At 33.1% G+C, this 26,181-nt stretch overlaps 1 protein-coding gene across 1 annotated transcript in view; it reads right to left on the bottom strand.

Annotated features, from left to right (window-relative positions):
• The window catches only part of LOC127544326 (phospholipid-transporting ATPase ABCA3-like), a 225,225-nt gene that overhangs the window by 30,347 nt on the left and 168,697 nt on the right, over nt 1–26,181 (bottom strand). Inside the window, exon 24 of the mRNA XM_051970919.1 lies at nt 12,370–12,498. Within this exon, the coding sequence (XP_051826879.1) occupies nt 12,370–12,498 (129 nt within the window). The remainder of the gene's footprint in view (nt 1–12,369; nt 12,499–26,181) is intronic.

Below are 26,181 nucleotides of genomic sequence, written 5' to 3'. Positions count from 1 at the left end.
TTACCCTCATAACCAACTATTTAATGCAGCCTCAAAAATAACTCTTCACTACTTAAATTCATGAAGATTAGAAACACTACAACTTACCAGCTGATCCGGAAGATCGCCAGGAAAGGTTTGTCCTGAGGGGCCAGGAACAGACTAGTACAGGCAGTGAGAGGCTAGTGTCCTGAGCAGACCAGGGGCGGGGCTGATCTCTGTGGCTAGAGAAGTTATAGAGACAACTCTGCTATAGGCTAACTGCTCTGCCTTGATTACAAAGCAGTAAACTGGCAGAGAAATTAAAGCCTAAAACAGAGAGTCCCCTAAAAAACGCCAGAACCTAACGAGATCTGGCTGTAACCCCTCAAACTCGGAAGTGACTCAGGCAGACTTTACCGCAACCCTGTGGCCACATCCGGCAGTTCGGGGCTTTTGTGGGGTCAGTTACTAATATGCACGGCAGGGGAGCACAGCCTGGGCAGCCTCTGATCGGTAGAGTGGGGGGGGCTCGGCCTGGGGCAATAGAACCTCCCCAGCTGACTGCACTTCTCGGCAGACAATTCAGTCCCTGCAAATCCATTCACTGTTCAACTGCTAACACCCACAGCCCCAGGGCAGGATTTGGCTTGGAAAGTGAAACTCTCACTGCTCAGCATCTAGCCCCAGGGCAGTCGTTATCTCACACAGCTGGGATTCTTTGAAGGGCATTTCCCAACTCGGCCCTGCAGACCTGAGTTACTTTCGGGTGGGGAACTCTTTCCCAGAGCACTCCAGTACCTAGCTGCTTTTTGTAGCCGGTTGGCAGGACAGCTACCCGTCCATATACCTTTCACTGCTCTGCAGAGGAAGCTGGTAACCTCCTGGCTCTGAAGGCAGACCTTACAGGCTTTAACAAAATGAGAAAAAAAATCAAAAGAACGATTGATAGTTTCTACACAGAAAGAGAACAGCTTTTCAACCCCGAAGAGACTAATAGCAGACAGTCTCCAGACAATTGTTGGTCTCCAATGCAAAAGGCTCTCCTAGAAGAGACTATTAAAAACCTTAAAAAAGAGCTAGAAGAGAAATGGGGAAAGGCGCATAACTCACTAAAAGAAAAATTTGATGAAGTGGTAAAAGAAAACAACTCCCTGAAATGTGAATTGGAAAAGGTAAAAAACTCCCAAGAAGTGCAGGGAAACAGAATTTGCGAATTGGACAAAGAAAATGACTCACTAAAAAAAAAAAATTAGTGAAATGGAAAAAAATTCCATAGAACAAAACAACTCAATTGGACATATACAAAAAGAAGTAAAAAAAGCTAATGAAGAAAAGAACTCACTAAAAATCAGAACTGAACAAATAGAAATGACTGGTTCATTGAGACATCAAGAATCAGTCAAGCAAAACCAAAAGAATGAAAGACTGGAAAAAAATGTCAAATATTTACTTGGAAAAACAACAGACCTAGAAAATAGATCTAGGAGAGATAACCTGAGGATCATTGGACTACCAGAAAATTATGATGAAACAAAGAGCCTAGATACTATTTTACAGGAAATCATCAAAGGGAACTGCCCAGAAGTAATAGAACCGGAAGGGAAAATAGGCATTGAAAGACTTCATCAAACACCTTCTGAAAAAGACCCTAAAATAAAGACTCCAAGGAATATTGTGCCAAACTTCAGAATTTTCAGACTAAAGAAAAAATTTTACAAGCTGCCAGGAAAAAACAGTTCAAATACCGAGATGCCACAATAAAGGTCACGCAAGATCTGGCTGCCTCAACATTAAAGGATCGAAAGGCCTGGAATCTGATATTCTGAAAGGCAAAAGAACTTGGAATGCAGCCAAGAATGAACTACCCAGCTAAGCTGAGTATTTTTTTCCATGGAAGAAGATGGACATTTAATGAAACAGAGGAATTCCATCTGTTTCTAAGGAAAAAACCAGACTTAAACAAAAAATTTGATCTCCAATAACAGGAATCAAGAGAAGTAGAAAAAGGTAAAAGGAACTCTTGAGAACTGTATTTCTGTTGTGGATATACATAAAAACCATATGTATAATTTGATTTTACTGATATAACATAAAAAAGGGAAATAGAAATGGAAAGGGGATAGTGTTAGAAAAAGGGAAGAGGGGAGATAAAAAGAGGGAAACTACATGTGACAGTGAGGGAAAGGAAACCTATCATATATGAGGGAACTTAGAGAGGGGGAGGAACATTGTGTGAATCCTACTCTCATCAGAATTGGCTCAAAGAGGAAACAATTTATATTTTGTTTTACAGAGATTCTTCTCTCACTTCATTAAAAAGTGGGAGAGGAAAAGGGAGAAGGAAAAAGAGTAATAAGGGAAGGGTACAAGAAAGGGGAAGGGATTCAAAGGGAGGAGGGTGAGATACTAAAGAGGGAGAGCTGCGTGATATTAGTGGGACCAATAAATTTAATACTAGGGAAGAAGGGAAGGAGGGCAAGAAAAAGAAAAGTATAATCTGGGTATATTAGGATGGCAGGAAATACAGAATTGGTTATTTTAACCATAAATATGAATGGGATGAACTCTCCCATAAAGAGGAGGCGGATAGCAGACTGGATCAAAAGTCAGAACCCTACAATCTGTTGTTTACAAAAAACACATTTAAAACAGGGAGATACATACAGAGTAAAGATAAAAGGCTGGAGCAGCATCTATTATGCTTCAGGTGAAGTCAAAAAAGCAGGGGTAGCCATCCTTATCTCAGATCAAGCAAAAGCAAAGATTGATCTAATTAAAAGAGATAAGGAAGGAAACTATATCTTGCTTAAGGGTACTATGGACAATGAAGCAATATCAGTATTAAACATATATGCACCAAATGGTATAGCATCTAACTTCCTAAAGGAGAAGTTAAGAGAGTTGAGAGAAGAAATAGACAGCAAAACTATAATAGTGGGAGATCTCAATCTTGCACTCTCAGATTTAGATAAATCAAATCACAAAACAAATAAGAAAGAAATTAAAGAGATAAATAGAATATTAGAAAAATTAGGTATGATAGATCTCTGGAGAAAACTGAATGGTGACAGAAAGGAGTATACTTTCTTCTCAGCAGTTCATGGAACCTACACAAAAATTGACCATATAGTAGGACATAAAGACCTCAAAATTAAATGCAGGAAGGCAGAAATAGTAAATGCTTTCTTTTCAGATCACAATGCAATAAAAACTACATTCAACAAAAAGTTAGGTGTAAATAGACCAAAAAGTAATTGGAAACTAAATGATCTCATCTTAAAGAATGATTGCGTGAAACAGCAAATTATAGACACAATCAATAATTTCACTCAAGATAATGACAATGGTGAGACATCATATCAAAATTTATGGGATGCAGCCAAAGCAGTAATAAGGAGAAATTTGATATCCTTAAAGGCTTACTTGAATAAAATAGAAAAAGAGAAGATCAATGAATTAGGCCTGCAACTTAAAAAAGTAGAAAAAGACCAAATTAAAACCCCCCAATCAATTACTAAACTTGAAACTCTAAAATTAAAAGTTATTAGAAACAATCCACACCTTCAGCAAAGTTGCAGGGTATAAAATAAACCCACATAAGTCATTAGCATTCTTATATATCACTAACAAAACCCAATAGTTAGAGTTACAAAAAGAAATTTCATTTAAAGTAACTACTGATTGTATAAAATATTTAGGAATCTATCTGCCAAGGGAAAATCAGAAACTTTATGAGCAAAACTACAAAACACTTTCCACACAAATTAAGTTTGATCTAACCAACTGGAAAAAATATTAAATGCTCTTGGATTGGGTGAGAAAATATAATAAAGATGACAATACTACCTAAATTAATCTATTTATTTAGCGCTATACCAATCAGACTCCCAAAAAACTACTTTGATGAATTAGAAAAAATAACAACAAAGTTCATATGGAAAAACAAAAGGTCAAGAATTTCAAGGGAATTAATGAAAAAAAAATCAAATGAAGGTGGCCTAGCTGGACCAGATCTAAAATTATATTATAAAGTAGCAGTTACTAAAACCATCTGGTATTGGCTAAGAAATAGGCTAGTTGTTCAATGGAATAGGTTAGGTTCAAAGGACAAAACAGCCAATAACTTTAATAAATATAGTGTTTGACAAACCCAAAAACCCCAGTTTCTGGGATAAGAATGCACTATTTGACAAAAATTGCTGGGAAAATTGGAAATTAGTATGGCAGAAACTAGGCATTGACCCACACTTAACACCATACACCAAGATAAGGTCAAAATGGGTTCATGACCTAGGCATAAAGAATGAGATTATAAATAAATTGGAAGAGCATAGGATAGTTTACCTCTCAGACCTGTGGAAGAGGGAGGAATTTATGACCAAAGAAGAACTAGAGATCACTATTGACCACAAAATAGAAATTTTTGATTATATCAAATTGAAAAGTTTTTGTACAAACAAAACAAATGCAGAAAAGATTAGAAGGGAAACAATAAACTGGGAAAACATTTTTACAATCAAAGGTTCTGAGAAAGGCCTCATTTCCAAAATATATAGAGAATTGACTCTAATTTATAAGAAATCAAACCATTCTCCAATTGATAAATGGTCAAAGGATATGAACAGACAATTCTCAGATGAAGAAATTGAAACTATTTATAGACATATGAAAATATGCTCCAAATCATTATTAATCAGAGAAATGCAAATTAAGACAACTCTGAGATACCACTACACACCTGTCAGATTGGCTAGAGTGACAGGGAAAGATAATGGGGAATGTTGGAGGGGATGTGGGAAAACAGGGACACTGATACATTGTTGGTGGAATTGTGAACACATCCAGCCATTCTGGAGAGCAATTTGGAACTATGCTCAAAAAGTTATCAAACTGTGCATACCCTTTGATCCAGCAGTGTTTCTACTGGGCTTATACCCCAAAGAGATACTAAAGAAGGGAAAGGGACCTGTATGTGCCAAAATGTTTGTGGCAGCCCTGTTTGTAGTGGCTAGAAGCTGGAAAATGAATGGATGCCCATCAATTGGAGAATAATTGAGTAAATTGTGGTATGGAATATTATTGTTCTGTAAGGAATGACCAACAGGATGAATACAGAGAGGACTGGCGAGACTTACATGAACTGATGCTAAGTGAAATGAGCAGAACCAGGAGATCATTATATACCTCAACAACGATACTGTATGAGGATGTATTCTGATGGAAGTGGATCTCTTCGATAAAGAGAGCTAATTCAGTTTCAATTGATCAAAGATGGGCAGAAGCAGCTACACCCAAAGAAAGAACACTGGGAGATGAATATAAACTGCTTGCATTTTTGTTTTTCTTCCCGGGTTATTTATACTTTCTGAATCCAATTCTCCCTGTGCAATAAGAAAACTGTTCGGTTCTGCTCACATATATTGTATCCAGGATATACTGTAACTTATTCAACATGTAAAGGATTGCTTGCCATCTGGGGGAGGGGGTGAAAGGAGGGAGGGGAAAAATCGAAACAGAAGTGAATGCAAGGGATAATGTTGTAAAAAATTACCCTGGTGTGAGTTCTATCAATAAAAAGTTATTAAAAAAAAAAGAAAAGTGGGAGGGGAAAAGTGAAAAGAGAAGGGGTAGGCTAAATATAAGGGAATACAGAAATAGTAAGGAAAAGGTTTAAGAAAAGGGGAGAGACTTTAAGGGGGGAAGGGAATCCTAAAGAGGGAGGGCTGCATGAGGCAAATGGTGCTCATAAGTTTAATACTGGGGAAGGGGGCAAGGAAAGAGTAAAGCATAATCTGGGGTTAACAAGATGAGGAAATACAGAATTAGTAATTTTAACCATAAATGTGAATGGGGTAGACTCCTCCATAAAATGGAGGCAGAAGCAGACTGAATTAAAAGCCAGAATCCTACAATATGTTGTTTACAGGAAACACACTTGAAGCAAGGCAATACATACAGAGGAAAGGTAAAAGGCTGGAGCAGAATCTACTATGCTTCAGGTGAAGTAAAAAAAGCAGGGATAGATCATCCTGATCTCAGATCAAGCAAAAGCAAAAATTGATCTAATTAAAGGCGATAAGGAAGGACACTATATCTTGCTAAAGGGTAGCATAAATAATAAAACAATATCAATACTAAACATATATGCATCAAGTGGTATAGCGTGGAAATTCCTAAAGGAAAAGTTAAGAGAGCTGCAAGAAGAAATAGACAGCAAAACTATAATAGTGGTAGATCTCAACCTTGCACTCTCAGAACTAGAAAAATCAAACCACAAAATAAATAAGAAAGAAGTTAAAGAGGTAAATAGAACACTAGAAAAGTTAGGTATGATAGATCTTTGGAGAAAACTAAATGGAGACAGAAAGAAGTACCCTATCTTCTCAGCAATTCATGGAATCTAAACAAAAATTGACCATATATTAGGACATAAAGACCTCAAATTCAAATGCAGAAAGGCAGAAATAGTAAATGCATCCTTTTTAGATAATGATGCAATAAAAATTACATATAATAAAAAACCAGGGGAAAATAGACCAAAAATTGGAAACTAAATAATCTCATCCTAAAAAACGGATGGGTGAAACAGCAAATCATAGACACAATTAATAATTTCACCCAAGAGAATGACAATAATGAGACATCATACCAAAATGTGTGGGATGCAGCCAAGGTGGTAATAAGGGGACATTTTATATCTCTAGAGGCCTACTTGCATAAAATAGAGAAAGAGAAAATCAATGAATTAGGCCTGCAACTAAAAAAAGCTAGAAAAAGAACAAATTAAAAACCCCCTATCAAAAATTAAACTTGAAATTTAAAAATAAAAGGAGAGATTAATAAAATTGAAAGTAAAAAAAAACCTATTGAATTAATAAATAAAACTAAGAGTTTGTTCTATAGAAAAACCAACAAAATAGATAAACCCTTGGTAAATTTGATTAGAAAAAGGAAAGAGAAAAATCAAATTGTTAAGTCTTAAAAATGAAAAGGAAGAACTTGCCACAAATGAAGAGGAAATTAGAGCAATAATTAGGAGTTAATGCCAAACTTTATGCCAATAAATTTGATAACTTAAATGAAACGAATGAATATATTAAAAAATATAGGTTGTCCAGATTAATTGAAGAAGAAGTAAATTGGCTAAATAGTCTCACTTTAGAAAAAGAAATAGAACAAGCTATTAATCAACTCTCTAAGAAAAAATCCCTAGGATCAGATGGATTACATGTGAATTCTACCAAACATTTAAAGAACAATTAACTTCAATGCCATATAAACTATTTGAAAAAAATAGGGATTGAAGGAGTCTACCAAATTCCTTTTATGACACAGACATGGTACTGATACCTAAACTAAGCAGGATGAAAACAGAGAAAGAAAATTATACACCAATACCCCTAATGAACATTGATGCAAAAATCTCATATAATATATTAGCAAAAAGATTACAGAAAATCATTTCCAGGATAATACACAATAACCAAGTAGGATTTATACCAGGAATGCAGGGCTGGTTCAATATTAGGAAAACTATTAGCATAATTGACTATGTCAATAACCAAATTAACAAAAACCATATGATCATCTCAATAGATGCAGAAAAAGCATTTGATAAAATCCAATACCCATTCTTATTAAAAAACACTAGCAAGTATAGGAATAAATTGACTTTTCCTTAAAATAGTCAGTAGCATCTATTTAAAATCATCAGTAAGCATCATATGTAATGGTGATAAACTGGAACCATTCCCAATAATATCAGGAGTGAAACAAGGTTGCCCACTATCACCATTACTATTCAATATTGTATTAGAAATGCTATCTTCAACAATAAGAGATGAAAAAGAGATTAAAGGAATTAGAGTAGGTAATGAAGAAACCAAATTATTACTCTTTGCAGATGATATGATGGTATACTTAGAGAATCCCAGAGATTCTACTAAAAGCTATTAGAAATAATCCACAACTTTAGCTAAGTTGCAGGATACAAAATAAATTCACATAAATCCTCAGCATGTTATACATCACTAACAAATCCAACAGCAAGAGATACAAAGAGAAATTCCATTTAAAATAAGTGTCAACATAATAAAATATTTGGGTATCCATCTGCCAAAGGAAAGTCAGGATCTATATGAGCAAAACTACAAAGTACTTTCCACACAAATAAAGTCAGATCTAAACAATTGGAAAAATATTAAGTGCTCTTCAATAGATTGAGCGAATATAATAAAGATGACAATACTACCCAATCTATTTATTTAGTGCTATACCAATCAAGACTCCCAAGAAACTATTTTAAAGACCTAGGAAAAAAACAACAAAATTCATCTGAAATACTAAATTAGGGAAAGGGACCTGTATGTGCCAAAATGTTTGTGGCAGCCTTGTTTGTAGTGGCTAGAAGGTGGAAAATGAATGGATGCCCATCAATTGGAGAATGGTTGAGTAAATTGTAGTATATGAACGTTATGGAATATTATTGTTCTGTAAGGAATGACCAGCAGGATGAATACAGAGAGGACTGGCGAGACTCACATGAACTAATGCTAAATGAAATGAGCAGAACCAGGAGATCATTATATACCTCAACAATGCTACTGTTTGAGGATGTATTCTGATGAAAGTGGATCTCTTTGATAAAGAGAGCAAACTCAGTTTCAATTGATCAAGGATGGACAGAAGCAGCTACACCCAAAGAAAGAACACTGGGAAATGAATATAAACTGCTTGCATGTTTGTTTTTCTTCCCGGGTTATTTATATCTTCTGAATCCAATTCTCCTTGTGCAACAAGAAAACTGTTCGGTTCTGCACACATATATTGTATCTAGGATATACTGTAACCTATTCAACATGTAAAGGACTGTTTGCCATCTGGGGGAGGGGGTGGAGGGAGGGAGGGGAAAAATCGGAACAGAAGTGAGTGCAAGGGATAATGCTGTAAAAAATTACCTTGGCATGGATTCTGTCAATAAAAAGTTATTTAAAAACAAACAAACAAACAAACAAACAAACAAACAAAATTCATCTGAAAGAACAAAAGATCAAGAATTTCCAGGGAAATAATGAAAAAAAAAATCAAATTAAGGTGGCCTTGCTGTCCCCGATCTAAAACTATATTACAAAGCAGTGGTCACCAAAACCATTTGGTATTGGCTAAGAAATAGACTAATTGATGAGTGGAATAGGTTAGGTTCACAGGACAAAATAGTCAATAACTTTAATAATCTAGTGTTTGACAAACCCAAAGATCCCAACTTTTGGGATAAGAATTCACTATTTGACAAAAACTGCTGGGAAAATTGGAAATTAGTATGGCAAAAACTAGGCATGGACCCACACTTAACACCATACACCAAGATAAGGCCAAAATGGGCTGATGATCTAGGCATAAAGAATGAGATTATAAATAAATTAGAAGAACATAGGATAGTTTACCTCTCAGATCTGTGAAGGAGGAAGGAATTTGTGACCAAAGAAAAACATTATTGTGGTCATTATTGATCACAAAATAGAAAATTTTGATTATAACAAGTTAAAAAGCTTTTGTACAAACAAAACGAATGCAGACAAGATTAGAAGGGAAGCAATAAACTGTGAAAACATTTTTACAGTTAAAGAGTTTGATAAAGGCCTCATTTCCAAAATATATAGAGAATTGACTCTAATTTATAAGAAATCAAGCCATTCTCCAATTGATAAATGGTCAAAGAATATGAATTTTCAGATGATGAAATTGAAACTATTTTTACTCATATGAAAAGATGTTCCAAATCATTATTGATTAGAGAAATGCAAATTAAGACAACTCTGAGATACACTACACACCTGTCAGATTGACTAAGATGACAGGAAAAAATAATGATGAATGTTGGAGGGGATACAGGAAAACTGGGACACTGATGCATTGTTGGTGGAGTTGTGAACAGATCCAACCATTCTGGAGAGCAATTTGGAAATATGCTCAAAAGTTGTATATCCCTTTGATCCAGCAATGTTACTAGAAACTTACATCCCAAAGAGATATTAAAGAAGGGAAAGGAACCTGTATATGCCAAAATGTTTGTGGCAGCCCTCTTTGTAATGGCTAGAAACTGGAAATTGAATGGATGCCCATCAATTGGAGAATGGCTGAATAAATTGTGTTATATGAATGTTATGGAATATTATTGTTCTGTAAGAAATGACAAGCAGGAGGATTTCAGAGAGGACTGGAGAGACTTACATGAACTGATGCTGAGTGAAATGAGCAAGACCAGGAGATCATTATGTACTTCAACAACAATAGTATATGATGATCAATTCTGATAGAAGTGGCTATCTTTGGCAATGAGAGGATCCAAATCAGTTACAATTGATCAAGTGATGAACAGAACCAGCTACACTCAGCAAAAGAACACCGGGAAATGAGATATGAGTGTGGATCACAACATAGCATTTGCACTCTTTCTGTTGTTTGCTTGCATTTTTGTTTTTCTTCCCAGGTTATTTTTACCTTCTTTCTAAATCCAATTTTTCTTGTGCAACAAGATAACTGTATAAATATGTATACATATATTGTATTTAACATATACTTAAATATATTTAACATGTATGGGACTGCCTGCCAACTAGGGGAGGGAGTGGAGAGAAGGAAAAAGTTGGAACAGAAATGTTTGCAAGGGTCAATGTTGAGAAAATTACCCATGCATATGTTTTGTCAATAAAAAGCTATAATAATAATAATAATAAATTTCTTTGGCATATAAGCCCAGTAGAAACACTGCTGGATAACCCTTTGGGCATAGTTCTAAATTGTTCTTCTGAACAGTGGGATCTGATAACAACTCTATAAAGAATGTATCAGTGTTCCAGTTTTCCCACATCCCCTATAACATTTGTCATTATCTTTTTCTTTCATTTTAGCCAATCTGAGAGGTGGGTAGTGGTTATCTCAGAGTTTTCTTAATTTGCATTTCTCTGATCAACAGTGATTTAGAAACCTTTCTATATGACTAAAAATGGTATAAATTTCTTCATATGAAAATTATCTGTTCATATCCTTTGACCATTTATCAATTGGAGAATGGCTTGAATTTTTATAAATTTTAAGTCAATTATATATTTTAGAAATGAGGCCTTTATCAGAACCCTTAAATGTAAAAATATGTTCCCAATTTATTGCTTCCTTTCTAATCTTGTTTGTATTAGTTTTGTTCAATAATGATTTCCAGTTCTTCTTTGGTCATGAATTCCTTCCTTTTTCATAGATCTGAGAGGTAAACTATTCTTTGTTCTTCTAATTTGCTTATAATATCACTATGTCTAAGTCATGAACCCATTTTAATGTTATATTAGTATATGGTGTTAGATGTGAATCAATGTCTAGTTTCTTCCATACTATTTTCCAATTTTCCCAGCAGATTTTATCAAATAGTGAGTTCTTATACCAAAAGCTGAGGGTCTTTGGGTTTGTTAAACACTAGTTTGCTACAGTCATTGACTATTTTGTTCTCTGAATCTAACTTATTCCACTGATTAACTAATCTATTTCTTAGCCAGTACCAAATGGTTTTGATGACTGCTGCTTTATAATATAGTTTTAGGTCTGGCACAGTAGTTTCATTTCTTTAGGTCTAACAAAGATGGGAATCCTGATGTAGATAGTCAAGTAGATGTGTTTGTCTTCTTGTGCCCTTCTTCAGTGACTATGTTCATGTGCTTTGTATATTATTCAATAAAATTTTGTTGTTATGTTAACTTACTGTGAGCCTTTGTCATTGTTTCTTGAAATCCAAAATCTGATCTAGTATAATCTCTTTCTTTGCCTTCATGGGCCCCAAAATTGGCTCATATGCTTCTGTCTAGATGTTTTCACCTATCATTTCTGATTGGGATGTTTCTTCTGTCTAGTTCCCCTATGTCTTTTAAATACTTATGATGTTCACTGGCAGGCAAACAGAAGTTAACCTAATATCTTTTAGATCCCCTGTTGACTCTCTTAACAATTAATCTTTGTTTTTGTCTTATAAGCCTGAAATCTTCTATTCATTTTTCATTGCCGGGAATAGTAACATCAAGTTCTGCTTTTGTCTTCTCTTCAATAAGAAATACCCCATCCTAGGTTCCTCTAATTTGTCTCAGATATTGTGGCTTATTAAAGAATTTATTAAAGTTATTATTAAAGACATTTAAAACTGGTCTGTTTATCCCCAAAGAACTCAAAAAACATTCATCTATGACTTAGAATAAACTCCTGGCTTTTTTTTTTTTTTTCATAGAATCTTTCTGTTTCACAAAGGAAATTTATCTTAGGTCATCACTCCATAGATCCCAGAGATCAAGCAATGTATTAATTAAATCAGTATACATATATTCAGTAGTTCTCTGTTGAAGAAGGAAACTGTCTTTCATCTGACTTTACCTTTGTGAGTTGTTTAATAACCAGTGGAGTATTCTGCAAAAGCTCTGAAAAGGATTCCTCAATTTTCTTTCTTTCTTGTTCTACGTCTTCATCTATGGTAAGGTCTGATTCTTGGCTATGTACTTGTGCCTATGTAGATAAGGGATAAGATCACAGATATAAATACTTTTCAGAAATCTGGTCCTACTTGAATTGGAAGAGATGGATTTGAAATTTGGGAAAACAAGGATTAAAGGGGCAACAGAAATGATTTGGATTCTCAGAGATACTAGATTAAACAGGCACAGGGACAAATCTTGGTGAGATGCCCTACGCTAAACTATTGCTCTCACATGCATCCTTTCTTTCTCTGGCTGAGGACATTGAAAAATGAGGCTCACACAAACAGGATCAGGAAATCCTAGAAACAAACTCCATGTAGAATCCTATATGCACTGAGAACCTATTAGAAAAGATACAGAATTGTCTATTTCCAAGACAGAATGCATTAGATCAAAACCTCAAAGTACCAAATTTTAGAACAAGTAGTTTAACTGTTCCTTGGCCATTTAGAGAAATGGCTTCTTCTTGGCCATATCTGAGTTCTACTCAGTTCTAGTTAGTGCTCAGATGAAGGAGTTTGCTGATCAAAGAAGTCAATACATCTGCAACTCTCTCTTTTTATCATTGGAGTCATAGACTTGGAAGAAATTTTAAAGGTCATATAGTTTAATTTGTTCTTCCATGAAGCTTGTCCCATTTTTGGACAGCTGACTTGGAAAATTACTCTAGACTTGTAGCAATATATTTCCTTATGAATTTCACCTAGTTTTGCCCATTGGAGTCACACATCGAACTTTAAGGAGAAGCAATGGATTCTGGCTCTCTATCCAGTTGTTATGGATACAGTTCTTATGGAACTTAGTGTATATGAACAATTTAATTTTTTATAATTTAAAAAAAACATATCTCATCAATAATTGCTCATCGGGGTTGGGAAAATAAATCTAAGCAGGCTTGAGAGAAGTTAAAAATTTATAGATTGTTCTGTATTCATTTTTCATACATGAAAATCAGAATTATAATGAAATAAACTTTATCTGAAGGCTTGTACACTTGTTCCTTACAATCCATAGACTTAAAGTTTCACAGTGGGTTTATTTATTTTTTTTTGGCATCTTTTAACTTAAAATAATTAATAAGCATTGATTAAGTGCTCATTATGGATCAGGCACTCTGCTAAGCACTGAGATATAAAAATAAATCTGAAACAGTCTTTGCTCTCCAAGATCTTATATTCTACTTGAGGAGACAATATGGACATATCTAAATATGTATATATAAGATATAGACTTAGAAGTCCAAGCAGCCAATCAGAAAAGGCCTCCTGAACAAGATAATACATGGAATCTGAATCAAAGACTAAAATACTCTAACCAATTTGTATAATTTCAAATTACTTTCCAAAATAAATGTATTGATTCACAGATCCACCAAGAATTCATTAGTGTGTCTATCTTCTCCCAACTCCAATATTGACCATTTCCATCTTTTTTCACCTTTGTCAATTTTCAGAGTGGGAAATGAAACATCAAGAGTTGTAATTTGCATTTCTCTTATTGGCTATTTGGAGCATTCAATATGGTTGTTAATTATTTGCAATTCTCTTGAGAATTATTTGATTATATCCTAATTTTTCTACTGGAGAATGATTTTTACTTAAACTAAGTCTTAAAGGAAATGAGAGCTATAAGAGAGAGAAATGAAGGGTGGCATTCCAGGAGTGGTGGAGAGCCAGGATGAAAGGCCAGAAATAGAACAGGGACTGTTGTGTTTTAGGAATGGCAAATAGACCAGGATAGTTTGCTTGTGTGCACAGAGTATTATGTAAGAATATTAGAAAAATAGGATGGGGCTAGGATCATGAAGAATTTTGAATGTTAAGCAATAGTTTATATTTGATTCTAGAACTATTAAGAAGCCATTGACATTCATTGAATAGTGAGGGGACAAGGTCAGCCCTGTGCTGTTTAGAAAGATCACTAGATGGGGCCATGGGTAGAGTGCAGAAATGGGAATCAAGACAACCTGGTCTTAGATGTGACCTAGTTATACGACTGGAGAAATCGCTTCATATTTATATCTGTCTCACAGGGCTAACAATAGCACTTACTTCTCAGGGCAGTTGTGTTCTTTATAAATTATAATGCATTTAGCACAGTAGGTACAAAATAAATACTCTCTTCCTTCTTTCTTACATAGATAGAAAAAAGACTTGAGAGAAGGAAATGATCTCGGTAGTTTTAGTGAGGAGGAATGATTGGTTGAACTAAGATGATAGATGTCTGATGGTGCAGTGTATAGAGTGTTAAGCCAAGAATCAGGAAGACCTGAGGTTCAAATTCAGACTCAGATACTTACTAGCTATGTGGACTTGGTGAACCTCTACTTGCCCGAGTTTCTTCTAAAAAATAACACCTAAATCTTAGAATTATTGTGAAGATAAAATAGTTATAAAAGCTTGGCCAACTTGAAAGGTTTATATAAATGCTAGCTATTATTAATGGGAAGGAATAAATATGACAATATTTGATAATTAGGCATGTGAGGTGAATAAGAAAGAGGACACAAGTTATAAGGTTTGAGACAGCAACTCATTTCTCTTTTTGCTAGGGTTTTGTTTAAAAATTTGAGTCAATATTCATAATAATGATATATGTTTATAGTTTTCCTTTTTTTTTTAATCTTTCCCTGGTTTAGCTATTACGACTACATTTATCTCATAATTCTGATAGTGTGCTTTCTTAATTTGGATAGGTATTTTTTTCTTTTAAGTTTGATAGAATTCTGAGAATCATTTGGAAATAGGTATTTTTTCTTTTATAGGTAGCTCTATTATTTCATATTTTTGAAAGTAATCATCTCTTTTGTCTTCTCAATTTTGTTAGTATATAACTGTGCATAATAGGTTCTGATTATTCTTATTTCTTTCGGTTTTGTTGTGATTTAATTTTTTGCTATTATATGGATTTGATTTTCTTTTTACTCAGATTGGCTATAAGGTTGTCAATTTTATTAGTCTTTTCAAAAAGCCAAATTTTAGTTTTATCTATTCCCTATGGATTTTTTTTGGTAGGTGAATATATCTATGATAAATATATTCAATGAATCGATTTCTCCTCTCTACTTCATCTTTTGTGCTTATTTTAGGTTTTTTTGTTGAGTAATTATTAAAATGAATATTCAGTTTATTAATCCTTCCTCTTTCAATCCTATCTTCATTTTGTTATTGTATGTTTGTAGAGATATGAGTTTGTAAGGTTTGTAGGGATATGATTTTCCCCCGAGGACTGCTTTAGATGCATTATAGAATTTTGGTATGTTGTTTCATCATTATAATTTTTTTCACACAATTACTGATTGTTGCTATAATTATTTGACCCATTCATTATTTAGAATTTCATTATTAGGTCTCCATTTTCTTTTGGCTTTTTTATTCACATTAAGATTTGTAATGGATGCGTTTACATTTCTTTTAACATCTACATGCAATAGTTCTGTATTCTAATATATGGCCAATTTTTGTTAAACTTGACATTGAGAAATATATTCTTGCAGTCCTATTTAGAAGATACCATAAATCATTTCTCTAACAATTCAGTTTTATATTTTCTCTTAGATGTTAGACTTTTTCAAACTTGAAACCTATAGTCACTTGTATTATTGTCAATATACTCTTGTAGCTCAGCTAATGTTTCCTTTATGAATTTTGATGCTAAAGTATTTGAAATATGAGTTTAACAATGATATTTGTTGTCTATGATTTCTTTTGGCACAATGTAGTTTCCTTATTTATCTTTTTATGTTTTGAATATTTTTTTTTCTTTTTGTCTGATAGCTTGATTATAACTCTAGCTTTTTTGAATTCACTTAATGTATAGCAAATTTTTTTTTTTAGCCCCTCATTTTTATTCCAAGTCTTTGCTTTTTAAATGTTTCTCTTGTAAGCAAAATATTGCGGAGTTTTATTTTCTTATTTAATCTATCACCTTTTTTTGACTACTAATGTATTCACATTTAGTTATGAGAGATTTATCTTTTCCTCCATTTGCCTCTAAGTTTTTTCCCCCAAGATATTTTTCCTCTTCCACTATAAATTATACTATGTCCTTCAATTATTTTAGTTTTTTTTTTTTTAAACATGGTCCCATTTCAATTAGCTTTTTCCTTCAACCCTCAAGCAACCCTTCTATTTTTTTTTTAATTTTTCCTAGTTTTTAGAGATTTGCTTATTAGTACTATTTATACCTTTCTTTCATTTTCTTTTGCTTGCTTTTTATCTGGTTATTTCCCTTTAATCTTATTAAAAGGAGTTTAAAATTAATTTTCAAATTTTTATGTGCCTTTTATTAGAAAGGATTCCTTTCTCTTGTTTCATTCTTAATCTTCCCTGTCTAGTCTATACTTTTATTGTTTGGTTCATGGGTCTTATAAATTCTTTATTCTCTGTATTTCTCATGGAATTAAAACTTTTGCAATATCTATTTTGAAGCTTTCTCCTAGTTTGTTGTCTTGTAAAGCTTGCAGAGGGCAGCTAGGTGAGACAGTGGATAGAATAAAAGGCCTAGAGTCAGGAAGATCTCTTCCTGAGTCCAAATCTGGCCTTGAATACTGTTTGATCCTGGACAAACTCAATTAACCCTCTGGGTTTTAGCTTTCTCATTTGCAAAATGAGCTAGAAAAGGAAATAGCAAAACCACTCCTGTATCTTTGCCAATAAAATCCCTAAAAGGGGATCAGAGAATCAAGACACGACTGAAACAAGCAAGAACAAGAACTTGCTAGTTGCTCTCCCCATCTCTCCTTTTTGTGTATATTACTCTTAGAAAAAAGTGATAAAAATGATATTAAGGCATGGTAAGATTCTTTGTCTCCAATTGTATATTTCAGTATTGATCTTTGCTTTCTCCTTGATCATTCTCCCCCCACTCCACCCCCACCTCCACACAACTTGCCTCAAAATCTCTTCCCTGGATCCATGCCCTCCTACTCCTCTAAGTGTTCTTCTCTCTGGGTACTCTTCTATTTTCCTTTCCCCCAGGAACTAATTCCCCTTTACCTCAGGCAGGATGAATTGTCTCTTTAAGCAAAAAAAAAAAAAAAAAAAAAAAATCTCTTCAGATAAAACATTGTAAGGCCTCTATCTCCCCTTATAGAATATATTTTCCATTATCCAAACATTCACTAGTGGTGTCCCTTCTCACTATGGAAAAAATTTCTCCCTTCTCCCTTTTTAATTTTATCCTTTGCCTCCTCAACTATTCTTCTGTGGGCTCTTCAATTCCTTTTTTTAAAAAATAACTTTTTATTGATAGAACTCATGCCAGGGTAATTTTTTACAACATTATCCTTTGCATTCACTTCTGTTTCGATTTTTCCCCTCCCTCCCTCCACCCCCTCCCCCAGATGGCAAGCAGTCCTTTACATGTTGAATGGGTTACAGTATATTCTGGATACAATATACGTGTGCAGAACCGAACAATTTTCTTGTTGCACAGGGAGAATTGAATTCAGAAGGTATAAATAATCCGGGAAGAAAAACAAGAATGCAAGCAGTTTATATTCATCTTCCAGTGTTCTTTCTTTGGGTGTAGCTGCTTCTGCCCATCTTTGATCAATTGAAACTGAATTAGCTCTCTTTATCGAAGAGATCCACTTCCATCAGAATACATCCTCATACAGTATCGTTGTTGAGGTATATAATGATCTCCTGGTTCTGCTCATTTCACTCAGCATCAGTTCATGTAAGTCTCGCCAGTCCTCTCTGTATTCATCCTGCTGGTCATTCCTTACAGAACAATAATATTCCATAACATTCATATACCACGATTTACTCAACCATTCTCCAATTGATGGGCATCCTTTCATTTTCCAGCTTCTAGCCACTACAAACAGGGCTGCCACAAACATTTTGGCACATACAGGTCCCTTTCCCTTCTTTAGTATCTCTTTGGGGTATAAGCCCAGTAGAAACACTGTTGGATCAAAGGGTATGCACAGTTTGATAACTTTTTGAGCATAGTTCCAAATTGCTCTCCAGAATGGCTAGATGTGTTCACAATTCCACCAACAATGCATCAGTGTCCCTGGTTTCCCACATCCCCTCCAACATTCCACATTATCTTTCCCTGTCACTCTAGCCAATCTCACAGGTGTGTAGTGGTATCTCAGAGTTGTCTTAATTTGCATTTCTCTGATTAATAATGATTTGGGGGCTCTTTAATTCCTGAGAGAAATGAGTTATTTTCTTTTCATTGCTAGCCTTTGACTTGATTAGGGTACAACAAATATTCCTATCTTAATCCCTCTTTCCACATTTTGCACCACACCCTATTTTGTAATTTAGATCTACCGTCCATCCCATGCCCAAACTGATTCACTTATAGGTAAGATGTTGTAAGGTTTAGTCCTTGATATTTTAAACTTGTTTCTCTACCATTACTTCTATTTAATTTCTGCTTTTACCTCTGTATACATAGAAATTTCTAAATGGTTAAATTTTGTTACTGTTATTGATTGCTATATTTGTTTACCCTTCTTATATTAGTTCTGTTGTCTGGGATGATTGGAAGCAAACAATCTCTTTGCTTTTGGTTTTGTAAGAATATTTTAACATTTATTATTGAACATTATCATTTATGATAAAACTTGGATTTTCAGGGTAAGTCACTGTGGACTGTATCTTGAGCTCCATTGCTCCTAGAAACATGTAATTTTATTTTTCCTGGCATTTTATGGTGGATGCCAAATCCTCTTGTGTTATTCAAATTTCCTTTCTTTGATATTTGAAGGTCTTTCTTTTTGTTGCTTGAAGAAACTGTTGTTTCTCAAGGGACTTTTTAAATTTAACCATTTTGTGTCTTGGAGCTTATCGTATTTCTCTTCTACTCTTGGAAAAAATCTATGGATTCTTTCCATTGTCACTTTATTTTCTGTGTGCAAAAGTTCTAGGCAGTATTCTTGCATCATTATTATTTAGTTTAAGGTTTTTTTTTCTTCTTTGTAATAGTCTTCTATAATCCTTAAGTAGTTTCTACATAGCTTGTCTTGGAGGCTTAACTTTTTTTTTTTTTTTTTTTTTGATGTTACTGTATCTTGCTTTTTCTAGTTTGTCCTTGACTTAGGTCTATTTGTATTTCTAATCGTTTATCCTCTTTGTTTCTCTGATGAGGTTTGCCACTATGGATTCAAGTTTTGTCTATTCTGCCAATTTTTTCTCCTGTGAAGCTTACAGCCTGCTCTCACAATTCTTATTTCTCTTAAACCATTCAGAAACATCATGTTGGGGTTCCGTGTTCTCCTCAAAGTCCACAGAGTCTTCTTCCTCATCAAATGTTGAATCAGGTTCCTTTGTTTTACTGTATTTATTGATAGATATGTGAACCCTTTTTGCTCGATGAGTAGGGCTTATTTTCTTTAATGTTAATGTCTTTCTTGACAGTTTATCAGTTTCTACTTCAGATCTTTTGAGTTTTCTTCTTTCTACAATCTTTGTGATTTCAATCTTTCTCCCCTATTTTCTCCCATTGCTCATTGATTCCCTCCCCTTTGATGGGGTTTTCTAGTGTATTGAACCTTAAAAACAAATCAGTCTCTTTCCTGGCTGAAAAACTCATTGTTCAGCAGCCTAAATCTCTATCTCAAGTGACTTCCGGAGGCCTGTCTTGTTTTTTCATTCTTTTACTCAGACCAGGTTCTATTAGACCACAGAATGTTGTTATGGGGCTATTGCATTAATCTGAGCAAATTTCCGCTCTTTAGGATTTAGTTCTCCATGGCATCATGAGAATGGAATGAGTGTCAGACTATGGATTTGAACTTTCTTGTCAGTCTGTGGGTTGGCTTGTGCAGCCTTACAACCACAAGCTGATGGTTAAAGGATAGAGAATATTGGCCTTTTTTTTCCTGTTTTTTTTTTTTTTTTTTTTTTTTTTTTTTTTTTTTTACTGTTTATTGTTAGTAAAAGATTTTGCCTTGTTTGCAGAAAATGCTCTATGGGACATGATTTTCATTTTTGGAGGTTTGAGAAATCCATGAGGCTTAGAAAAAAGTAAAATATCTAATCTTTCATCTTGTTGGTCGAATGATCTAGAAATCCAATTAATTTTTTTGAGTTGCAATCTCATTGTTAATTTGATTTTGTAACAATTTCACTTTCTAAAATTGCTATATTACTGAGCAATTATAAGTGACCACATTAGTGAGATATAGTTTTAAAATTAAATAATATTCAAAGTTATAATTTTAGCTTTTTTATAATTAGAAACATCTTGCGGTACTATAAAACAAAGTACAGTATTATAATTTCTACCCCAGATGCAATAAAATTGAAATCATCATATGGCAGTGATTTTTGGACTTTACATAATGATATCCATCCTGTTCTTTGTTACAAAAAATTGTGGTAAATCTTCTCCAGATTTAAAAAACCCCATCTATACAAATAATTTTCTTAATGTTCTACTCAAATAAAAATTTATACAATTTTTATAACAAAACAAATCTTAATCATGTAACTAAAATAACATATATGATATTTATTTCTAATAATGCATTTAATTTTTATACTTATTACACAAAAATAGCAATAATAAACACATAAATGTAATGGGTGAGTTATTTTTCATGATTTCTTAAAATATTTATGTTATTGATATTATTATTTGTAATTCCTTTTTTCGTTCAGTGCTATATTTTTTCAAACATGATCATGTTTTCTATCATAACTTTATAACAACAAAATAAAAACATATTTTATACAAATAAGATGTTATAAATAGTATAAATAATAAATTTGTATTTGTTTATTTGATAAACTTGAGAACTCTTTATTCACTCCTAGTGAAAATAAAACTTTCACTTGTTTCAAAATACTTGTTTCAAAGTACTATCATAGGACAAGTCTATTTATTGTTCTTGAGATGAATTAAGGACAAATGTATAAAACTTATATGTGCCTAATAGATTCTTATTCATGTTTAGTTGAAATAAAATGAGAATTCTTCCTGAAGTTTGGTCAAGTTATTAGTAAATTAGTTTCTACTTTCTTCTTTTGTGGGAAAATATTTTTTGAAATTGGAGACAAAATATTATTTGGTAAATTTCTTATCTATCATTTAAATTTTTTTTGGTAAATGAAGTCATTTATATTTCTAAATATCACAGCATGAGTTTAAGGCATTGATTAATGAAAAATTATTCTGCTTCTCAAAAATATGCAGAAAGCACTCAAATTTCTGGAATTTCTGTTATATAATGAATTTTGCTTAATGTTCATTATTATTGCTAAGAAAAGATAGCATCTTTTTCTTTTCAGCCAAATAGCCTTCAAAATATTCTCACATAAGAAAGCCAGTATGTTTTTCAAAAATATTCAAATGCCTCATGCCTTTTGCCAACATGTCATCACACATTTGCAAAGAGTCTTTCTTTTAACGGAGTTTTAAAAGTAAAGTTGATTAGTTTTATAACAATTTGAAAAATCCTATGTAGTTCCTCATTCATTTCTCAATACAAGTGAAGTCATGAAACATGCACTGTGTCCAAATCACATGAAGGATCATATTTCTAACTAGTGTTTGTCTGTATTGTCTTCATCTTAATTTACTTACACCAGTACAGAGTCCAATACAATTCTTCCATATCAAAAAAAAAAACCAAACCATAAATTGCATTGGAAATACTTCTTGCTAGCATTGTCATTAATAGGTATGCAAACAAAGTTTCCCCTAACATCATCTTTAACATATACTGCAATCAAATGAACATCTTTAAATTTGTTCATTGACAATGCAAAGCTAAAAGATATTAATTTTTCAATTAATTGATTCCAAAGATGTTGAGATATATAATATGGTATTTTAGCTTCCCATATTATCTGCAAATAGAACTATTTGAAGATGATTGTCATGTGATTCCCCAATCACTCAACATTTCTATAGATAGCATCATATAAGGCTTATTACACTAAGCAATTCTGTAAACAATTTTATATAGGTAGACCTGAAAATTTTGGTTTTGTTTACTTGTTTTGTTTATTCATTTTAGTTGAATCTGACTTTTTGTGATCCCATTTGAAGTTTTCTTGGCAAAAAATATTGGAAAGATTTGCCATTTCCTTCTCTAGCTCATTTTACAGATGAGGAAGTGAGGCAAATAGACTTGCTCAGGGTCACATAATCTCTGTCTGAGGACATACTTGAAATCAGTCATCTTCCTCACTCCAGGCCTGACATAGCATCTGCTAGAAGCACCTAATTTTCTCTGGAAAAATTCTAGTGTCTATCTTATATATCTTTTTTTTAAATAACAATATACTTTTCCATGGTTATTAAATTTAATTAGATCATGTACTTATACATCATTGGCTTAGTTTTGATTATACCTATGCAACTCTTCTAACTCTGTTACACCTACCATAACTTGACCTTCTCACATTCAATTTTCTTTTTAGAATTTCCTTAGGTTTTATTTCTGTCAAGAGTCAGATGCTTATGTATTTTCTGTACCTGTTTTGTCATTGAAGATGATATTCATAGATTATTATGACTGGAGACCTTAAGACCACAGGTCCTACATCCTGTATTATAGGATATAGATCTGGAAATTCACCTCTGATCTCATCAATTATTTTATTTCATTGTAAAATAATGTTTTTATTACTAGCTATAATTTGCTAAGATGTTGTATACATAGTGATTTAGTTAGAATTTAGATAACAGTTTTTAGAACTCAAGAGAAACCTTTGAGATTTAGTTTAACCCATTTAAAATGTTTTTAAGCTATAATATTTAATACCTTTTGTTTTACATCAAATTCATTTCTGAATATGCTTTTTCTTATAATAAAGACAAATAGGACATAGTGACCTCATCTGACAAATTACATGCCATTCATCATACACAGATTTCCGTTTCCACTAAAAGGAGGGAAATGCTTCCTTATGAAGACTAATCATCAAAATTATTTAACATTCATCTTGATTTTAGGGTTCCTTTTGTTTACATTATTATGGTGGACATAGTGTTTTTCTAATTCTGATTACTTTGATTCAGTTAATAGTTTCTCTATATTTAAAAAATATATTTTACAAACATTTATTCTCTCTTCCTCCCATTGCATTATATACACACACACACACACACACACACACATATTTAAAAGGAATGTCCACACATTAAATATGTATAGTGTAGCAAAACAAAATTCCACATTGATTATGCCCAAAATGGATATCTCACTGTGCATTATTTTAAACTGTTATCTTTTTGGCAGTACATGAATGGTAAATTGCATCCTCAGTCTTCTGAACCAGAAGTATATTATTGCACTGATCAGAGTTCTAAAATCTTTCAAAGTTTTTTCTTAATTATGTGTTATAATTAAATACATTGTTCTCCAAATTCTGTCTACCTTACTCTTCATTTGGTTCACAGTTTCTTTTGAAGCTGTGCATTTCATTATTTCTTAGGGCACAGTAACATTCCATTACATTCATATAAAAAGAGGGCACAATTAATGTAAATTTGAATAATGTGAAATATGATTTAGTGTCAGTTATAAAATGATACAAAATTGCATTTACTGTGAGCAAAAATTCAATAAATGACACACAAGTTAGGGGTTTTAACACAGTGCTATGTAGTCAGCCAACCTAGTTTATTATTGCCTGTAGTTATGATGTGCTGCCACATATCACATCACATACAACAGTTATGTTTACTGATTTGAAAAAAGTTCTTAACCTGATGGACAAAAGAAAGAATACTTCAGTTGCAAACACTTCCTGTGTAAAAAAGAAAAGGCTTATTATTACATTAGAACAAAAATTTGATGTAATAGAATGACATGAAACTGATCAAAGCAACTCTAAAATAGGACAAGATGTTGGAATGCTTGAATTTATGGTATGTAATATTATAAAGGTTATAGGTGAATTAAAAGAAAAAGCTGTAGCATTTTTTTTGTGGTTTGTGAACAACTATAAGGAATCAAACATTATGATGATAAAAATGAAGTATCTTTTAGCTTCATGTATTAACAATTGCTATCAAAACACATTCCTTCTTAAAATAACAGACATTCAGACAAAAGTTTCAAGTTTAAGAGAGTTTAAGAAAATAGAAATGAAATGGATAGTGAACTAACTTTTATTTCAAGTGTTGATTAGTTCATTGGTTCAATTGCTTGAAAAAGTAACCTTTAAGTCTTTCTGGATCCTCTTAAATGCTAGTGTTTTTCCTATTGATTATCTCTAATTTGCCCTGGATTGTACATAGTTGTGTTTTAATGTTGCTCCTATAATTAAATGAGGAGTTCCTTAAAAACACCGGCTAACATTTAAATATCACCTAGTATTAGGAATTTACATTCAGATTTCTCATGGATCATATCATTTTGTGAGACCTGAAAACTTGCCCATCTCCAGCCTGAGTCTTGAAATTCTGAAATAACACCAAACTTAATATCTTAAGAAAGCAATAGGACTTAGGATGACAGAAGGTCAAACCAGATATTTCCTCCATAAGCATGTAGATCTTAGTACTAGAATTAAGTTTAAAGTCAGGAAGAAGACTGGAAGAATGAAAAAGAAAAAGAATCCTACTATAAAAAGTGATAATGGTGATAGGGGGCACTCAAAACACAAACTCAGAAGAGAATGACTACAAAAGTATCTGCAAGGAAAGTCTCAATGAAAAACAGAGTTTGGGCACAAGTTCAGCTAGATCATAGAAGACATAAAGCAAGGGTTAACTTTTTTAAAAAAATATTTTTTTAATAAATTAAATGCTAGAGAAAAAAATTGAAAAAGAAATGGGAGATAAAAAAATAAAGATCTGAAAAGGGAATGAACAATTTGGTAAAAGATTAACATATTTTTGCCTAAGTAACAAATTCCCTAAAAATTAGAATGGACTAAATAGAAACTAACAACTCCATGAGACAACAAGAAATTTGAAAACAAAGTCAAAAATTTGAAAACAAAATAGAAGAGAGCGCAAGGTACTTTGTAGCAAAAATAACTGACCTAGAAAACAGATTAAGAAGAAAAAATCAAGAATCTCTGGACTACTAGAAAGTCATAATCAAAGAAAGAGCCTAAAAACCTTATTTTAAGAGACCATGGAAGAATGTTCAGATCTCTAGGATCAAAGGAAAAATGGAAATACAAAGAATTCAATGGTCATCTCTTGAAAGAACCTCCCCCCTCCCCCCCAAAAAAAGCCTAGGGTTTGAAAGTCAAAAATCAAGAGCTTCCAGGTCAAAGAAAATATACTGCTAACAGCAAGCAAGCAAGAACGAATTCAAATGCCAAGAAGCCCAGATGCTAAGATCCCAGAATTCTTAGCAGTAACTACTATTTGGGAGTGGGTAGCTTAGAAGATAGTAGTCAAGAAGGCAAAGGATAGTTTACAACCAAAAACAACTTTCCTAGCAAAATGAATGTAATCTTACAGGAGAAAAATGATTTTTTTTAATGAAATAGAGGACTTCCACTCATTCCTGATGAAACGACCAGAGCTAAATAAGAACTTTTAAGATTAAACACAGGAATTAAGAGAAACACAAAAAGGTAAATATGAATGAACAATAATATAAAACTAAAAAAGGATACATTCACATTCACATGAGAAGATGATATATATGTTTTCTTGGACCCCTATTATCATCAGAGATTACAGAAGGAATTCAATTAAACAAGGCTTTGAAGTGGTTCTGTTATGTTTTGATGATATTAAATGAAAAATGGAAAAGAAAGAGGATTACATTGAG

This window comes from Antechinus flavipes, chromosome 1 (assembly GCF_016432865.1).
Source record: "Antechinus flavipes isolate AdamAnt ecotype Samford, QLD, Australia chromosome 1, AdamAnt_v2, whole genome shotgun sequence".
NCBI classification, from domain to species: Eukaryota; Metazoa; Chordata; class Mammalia; order Dasyuromorphia; family Dasyuridae; genus Antechinus; species Antechinus flavipes.
This window is presented reverse-complemented; position numbering and strand designations above follow the sequence as displayed.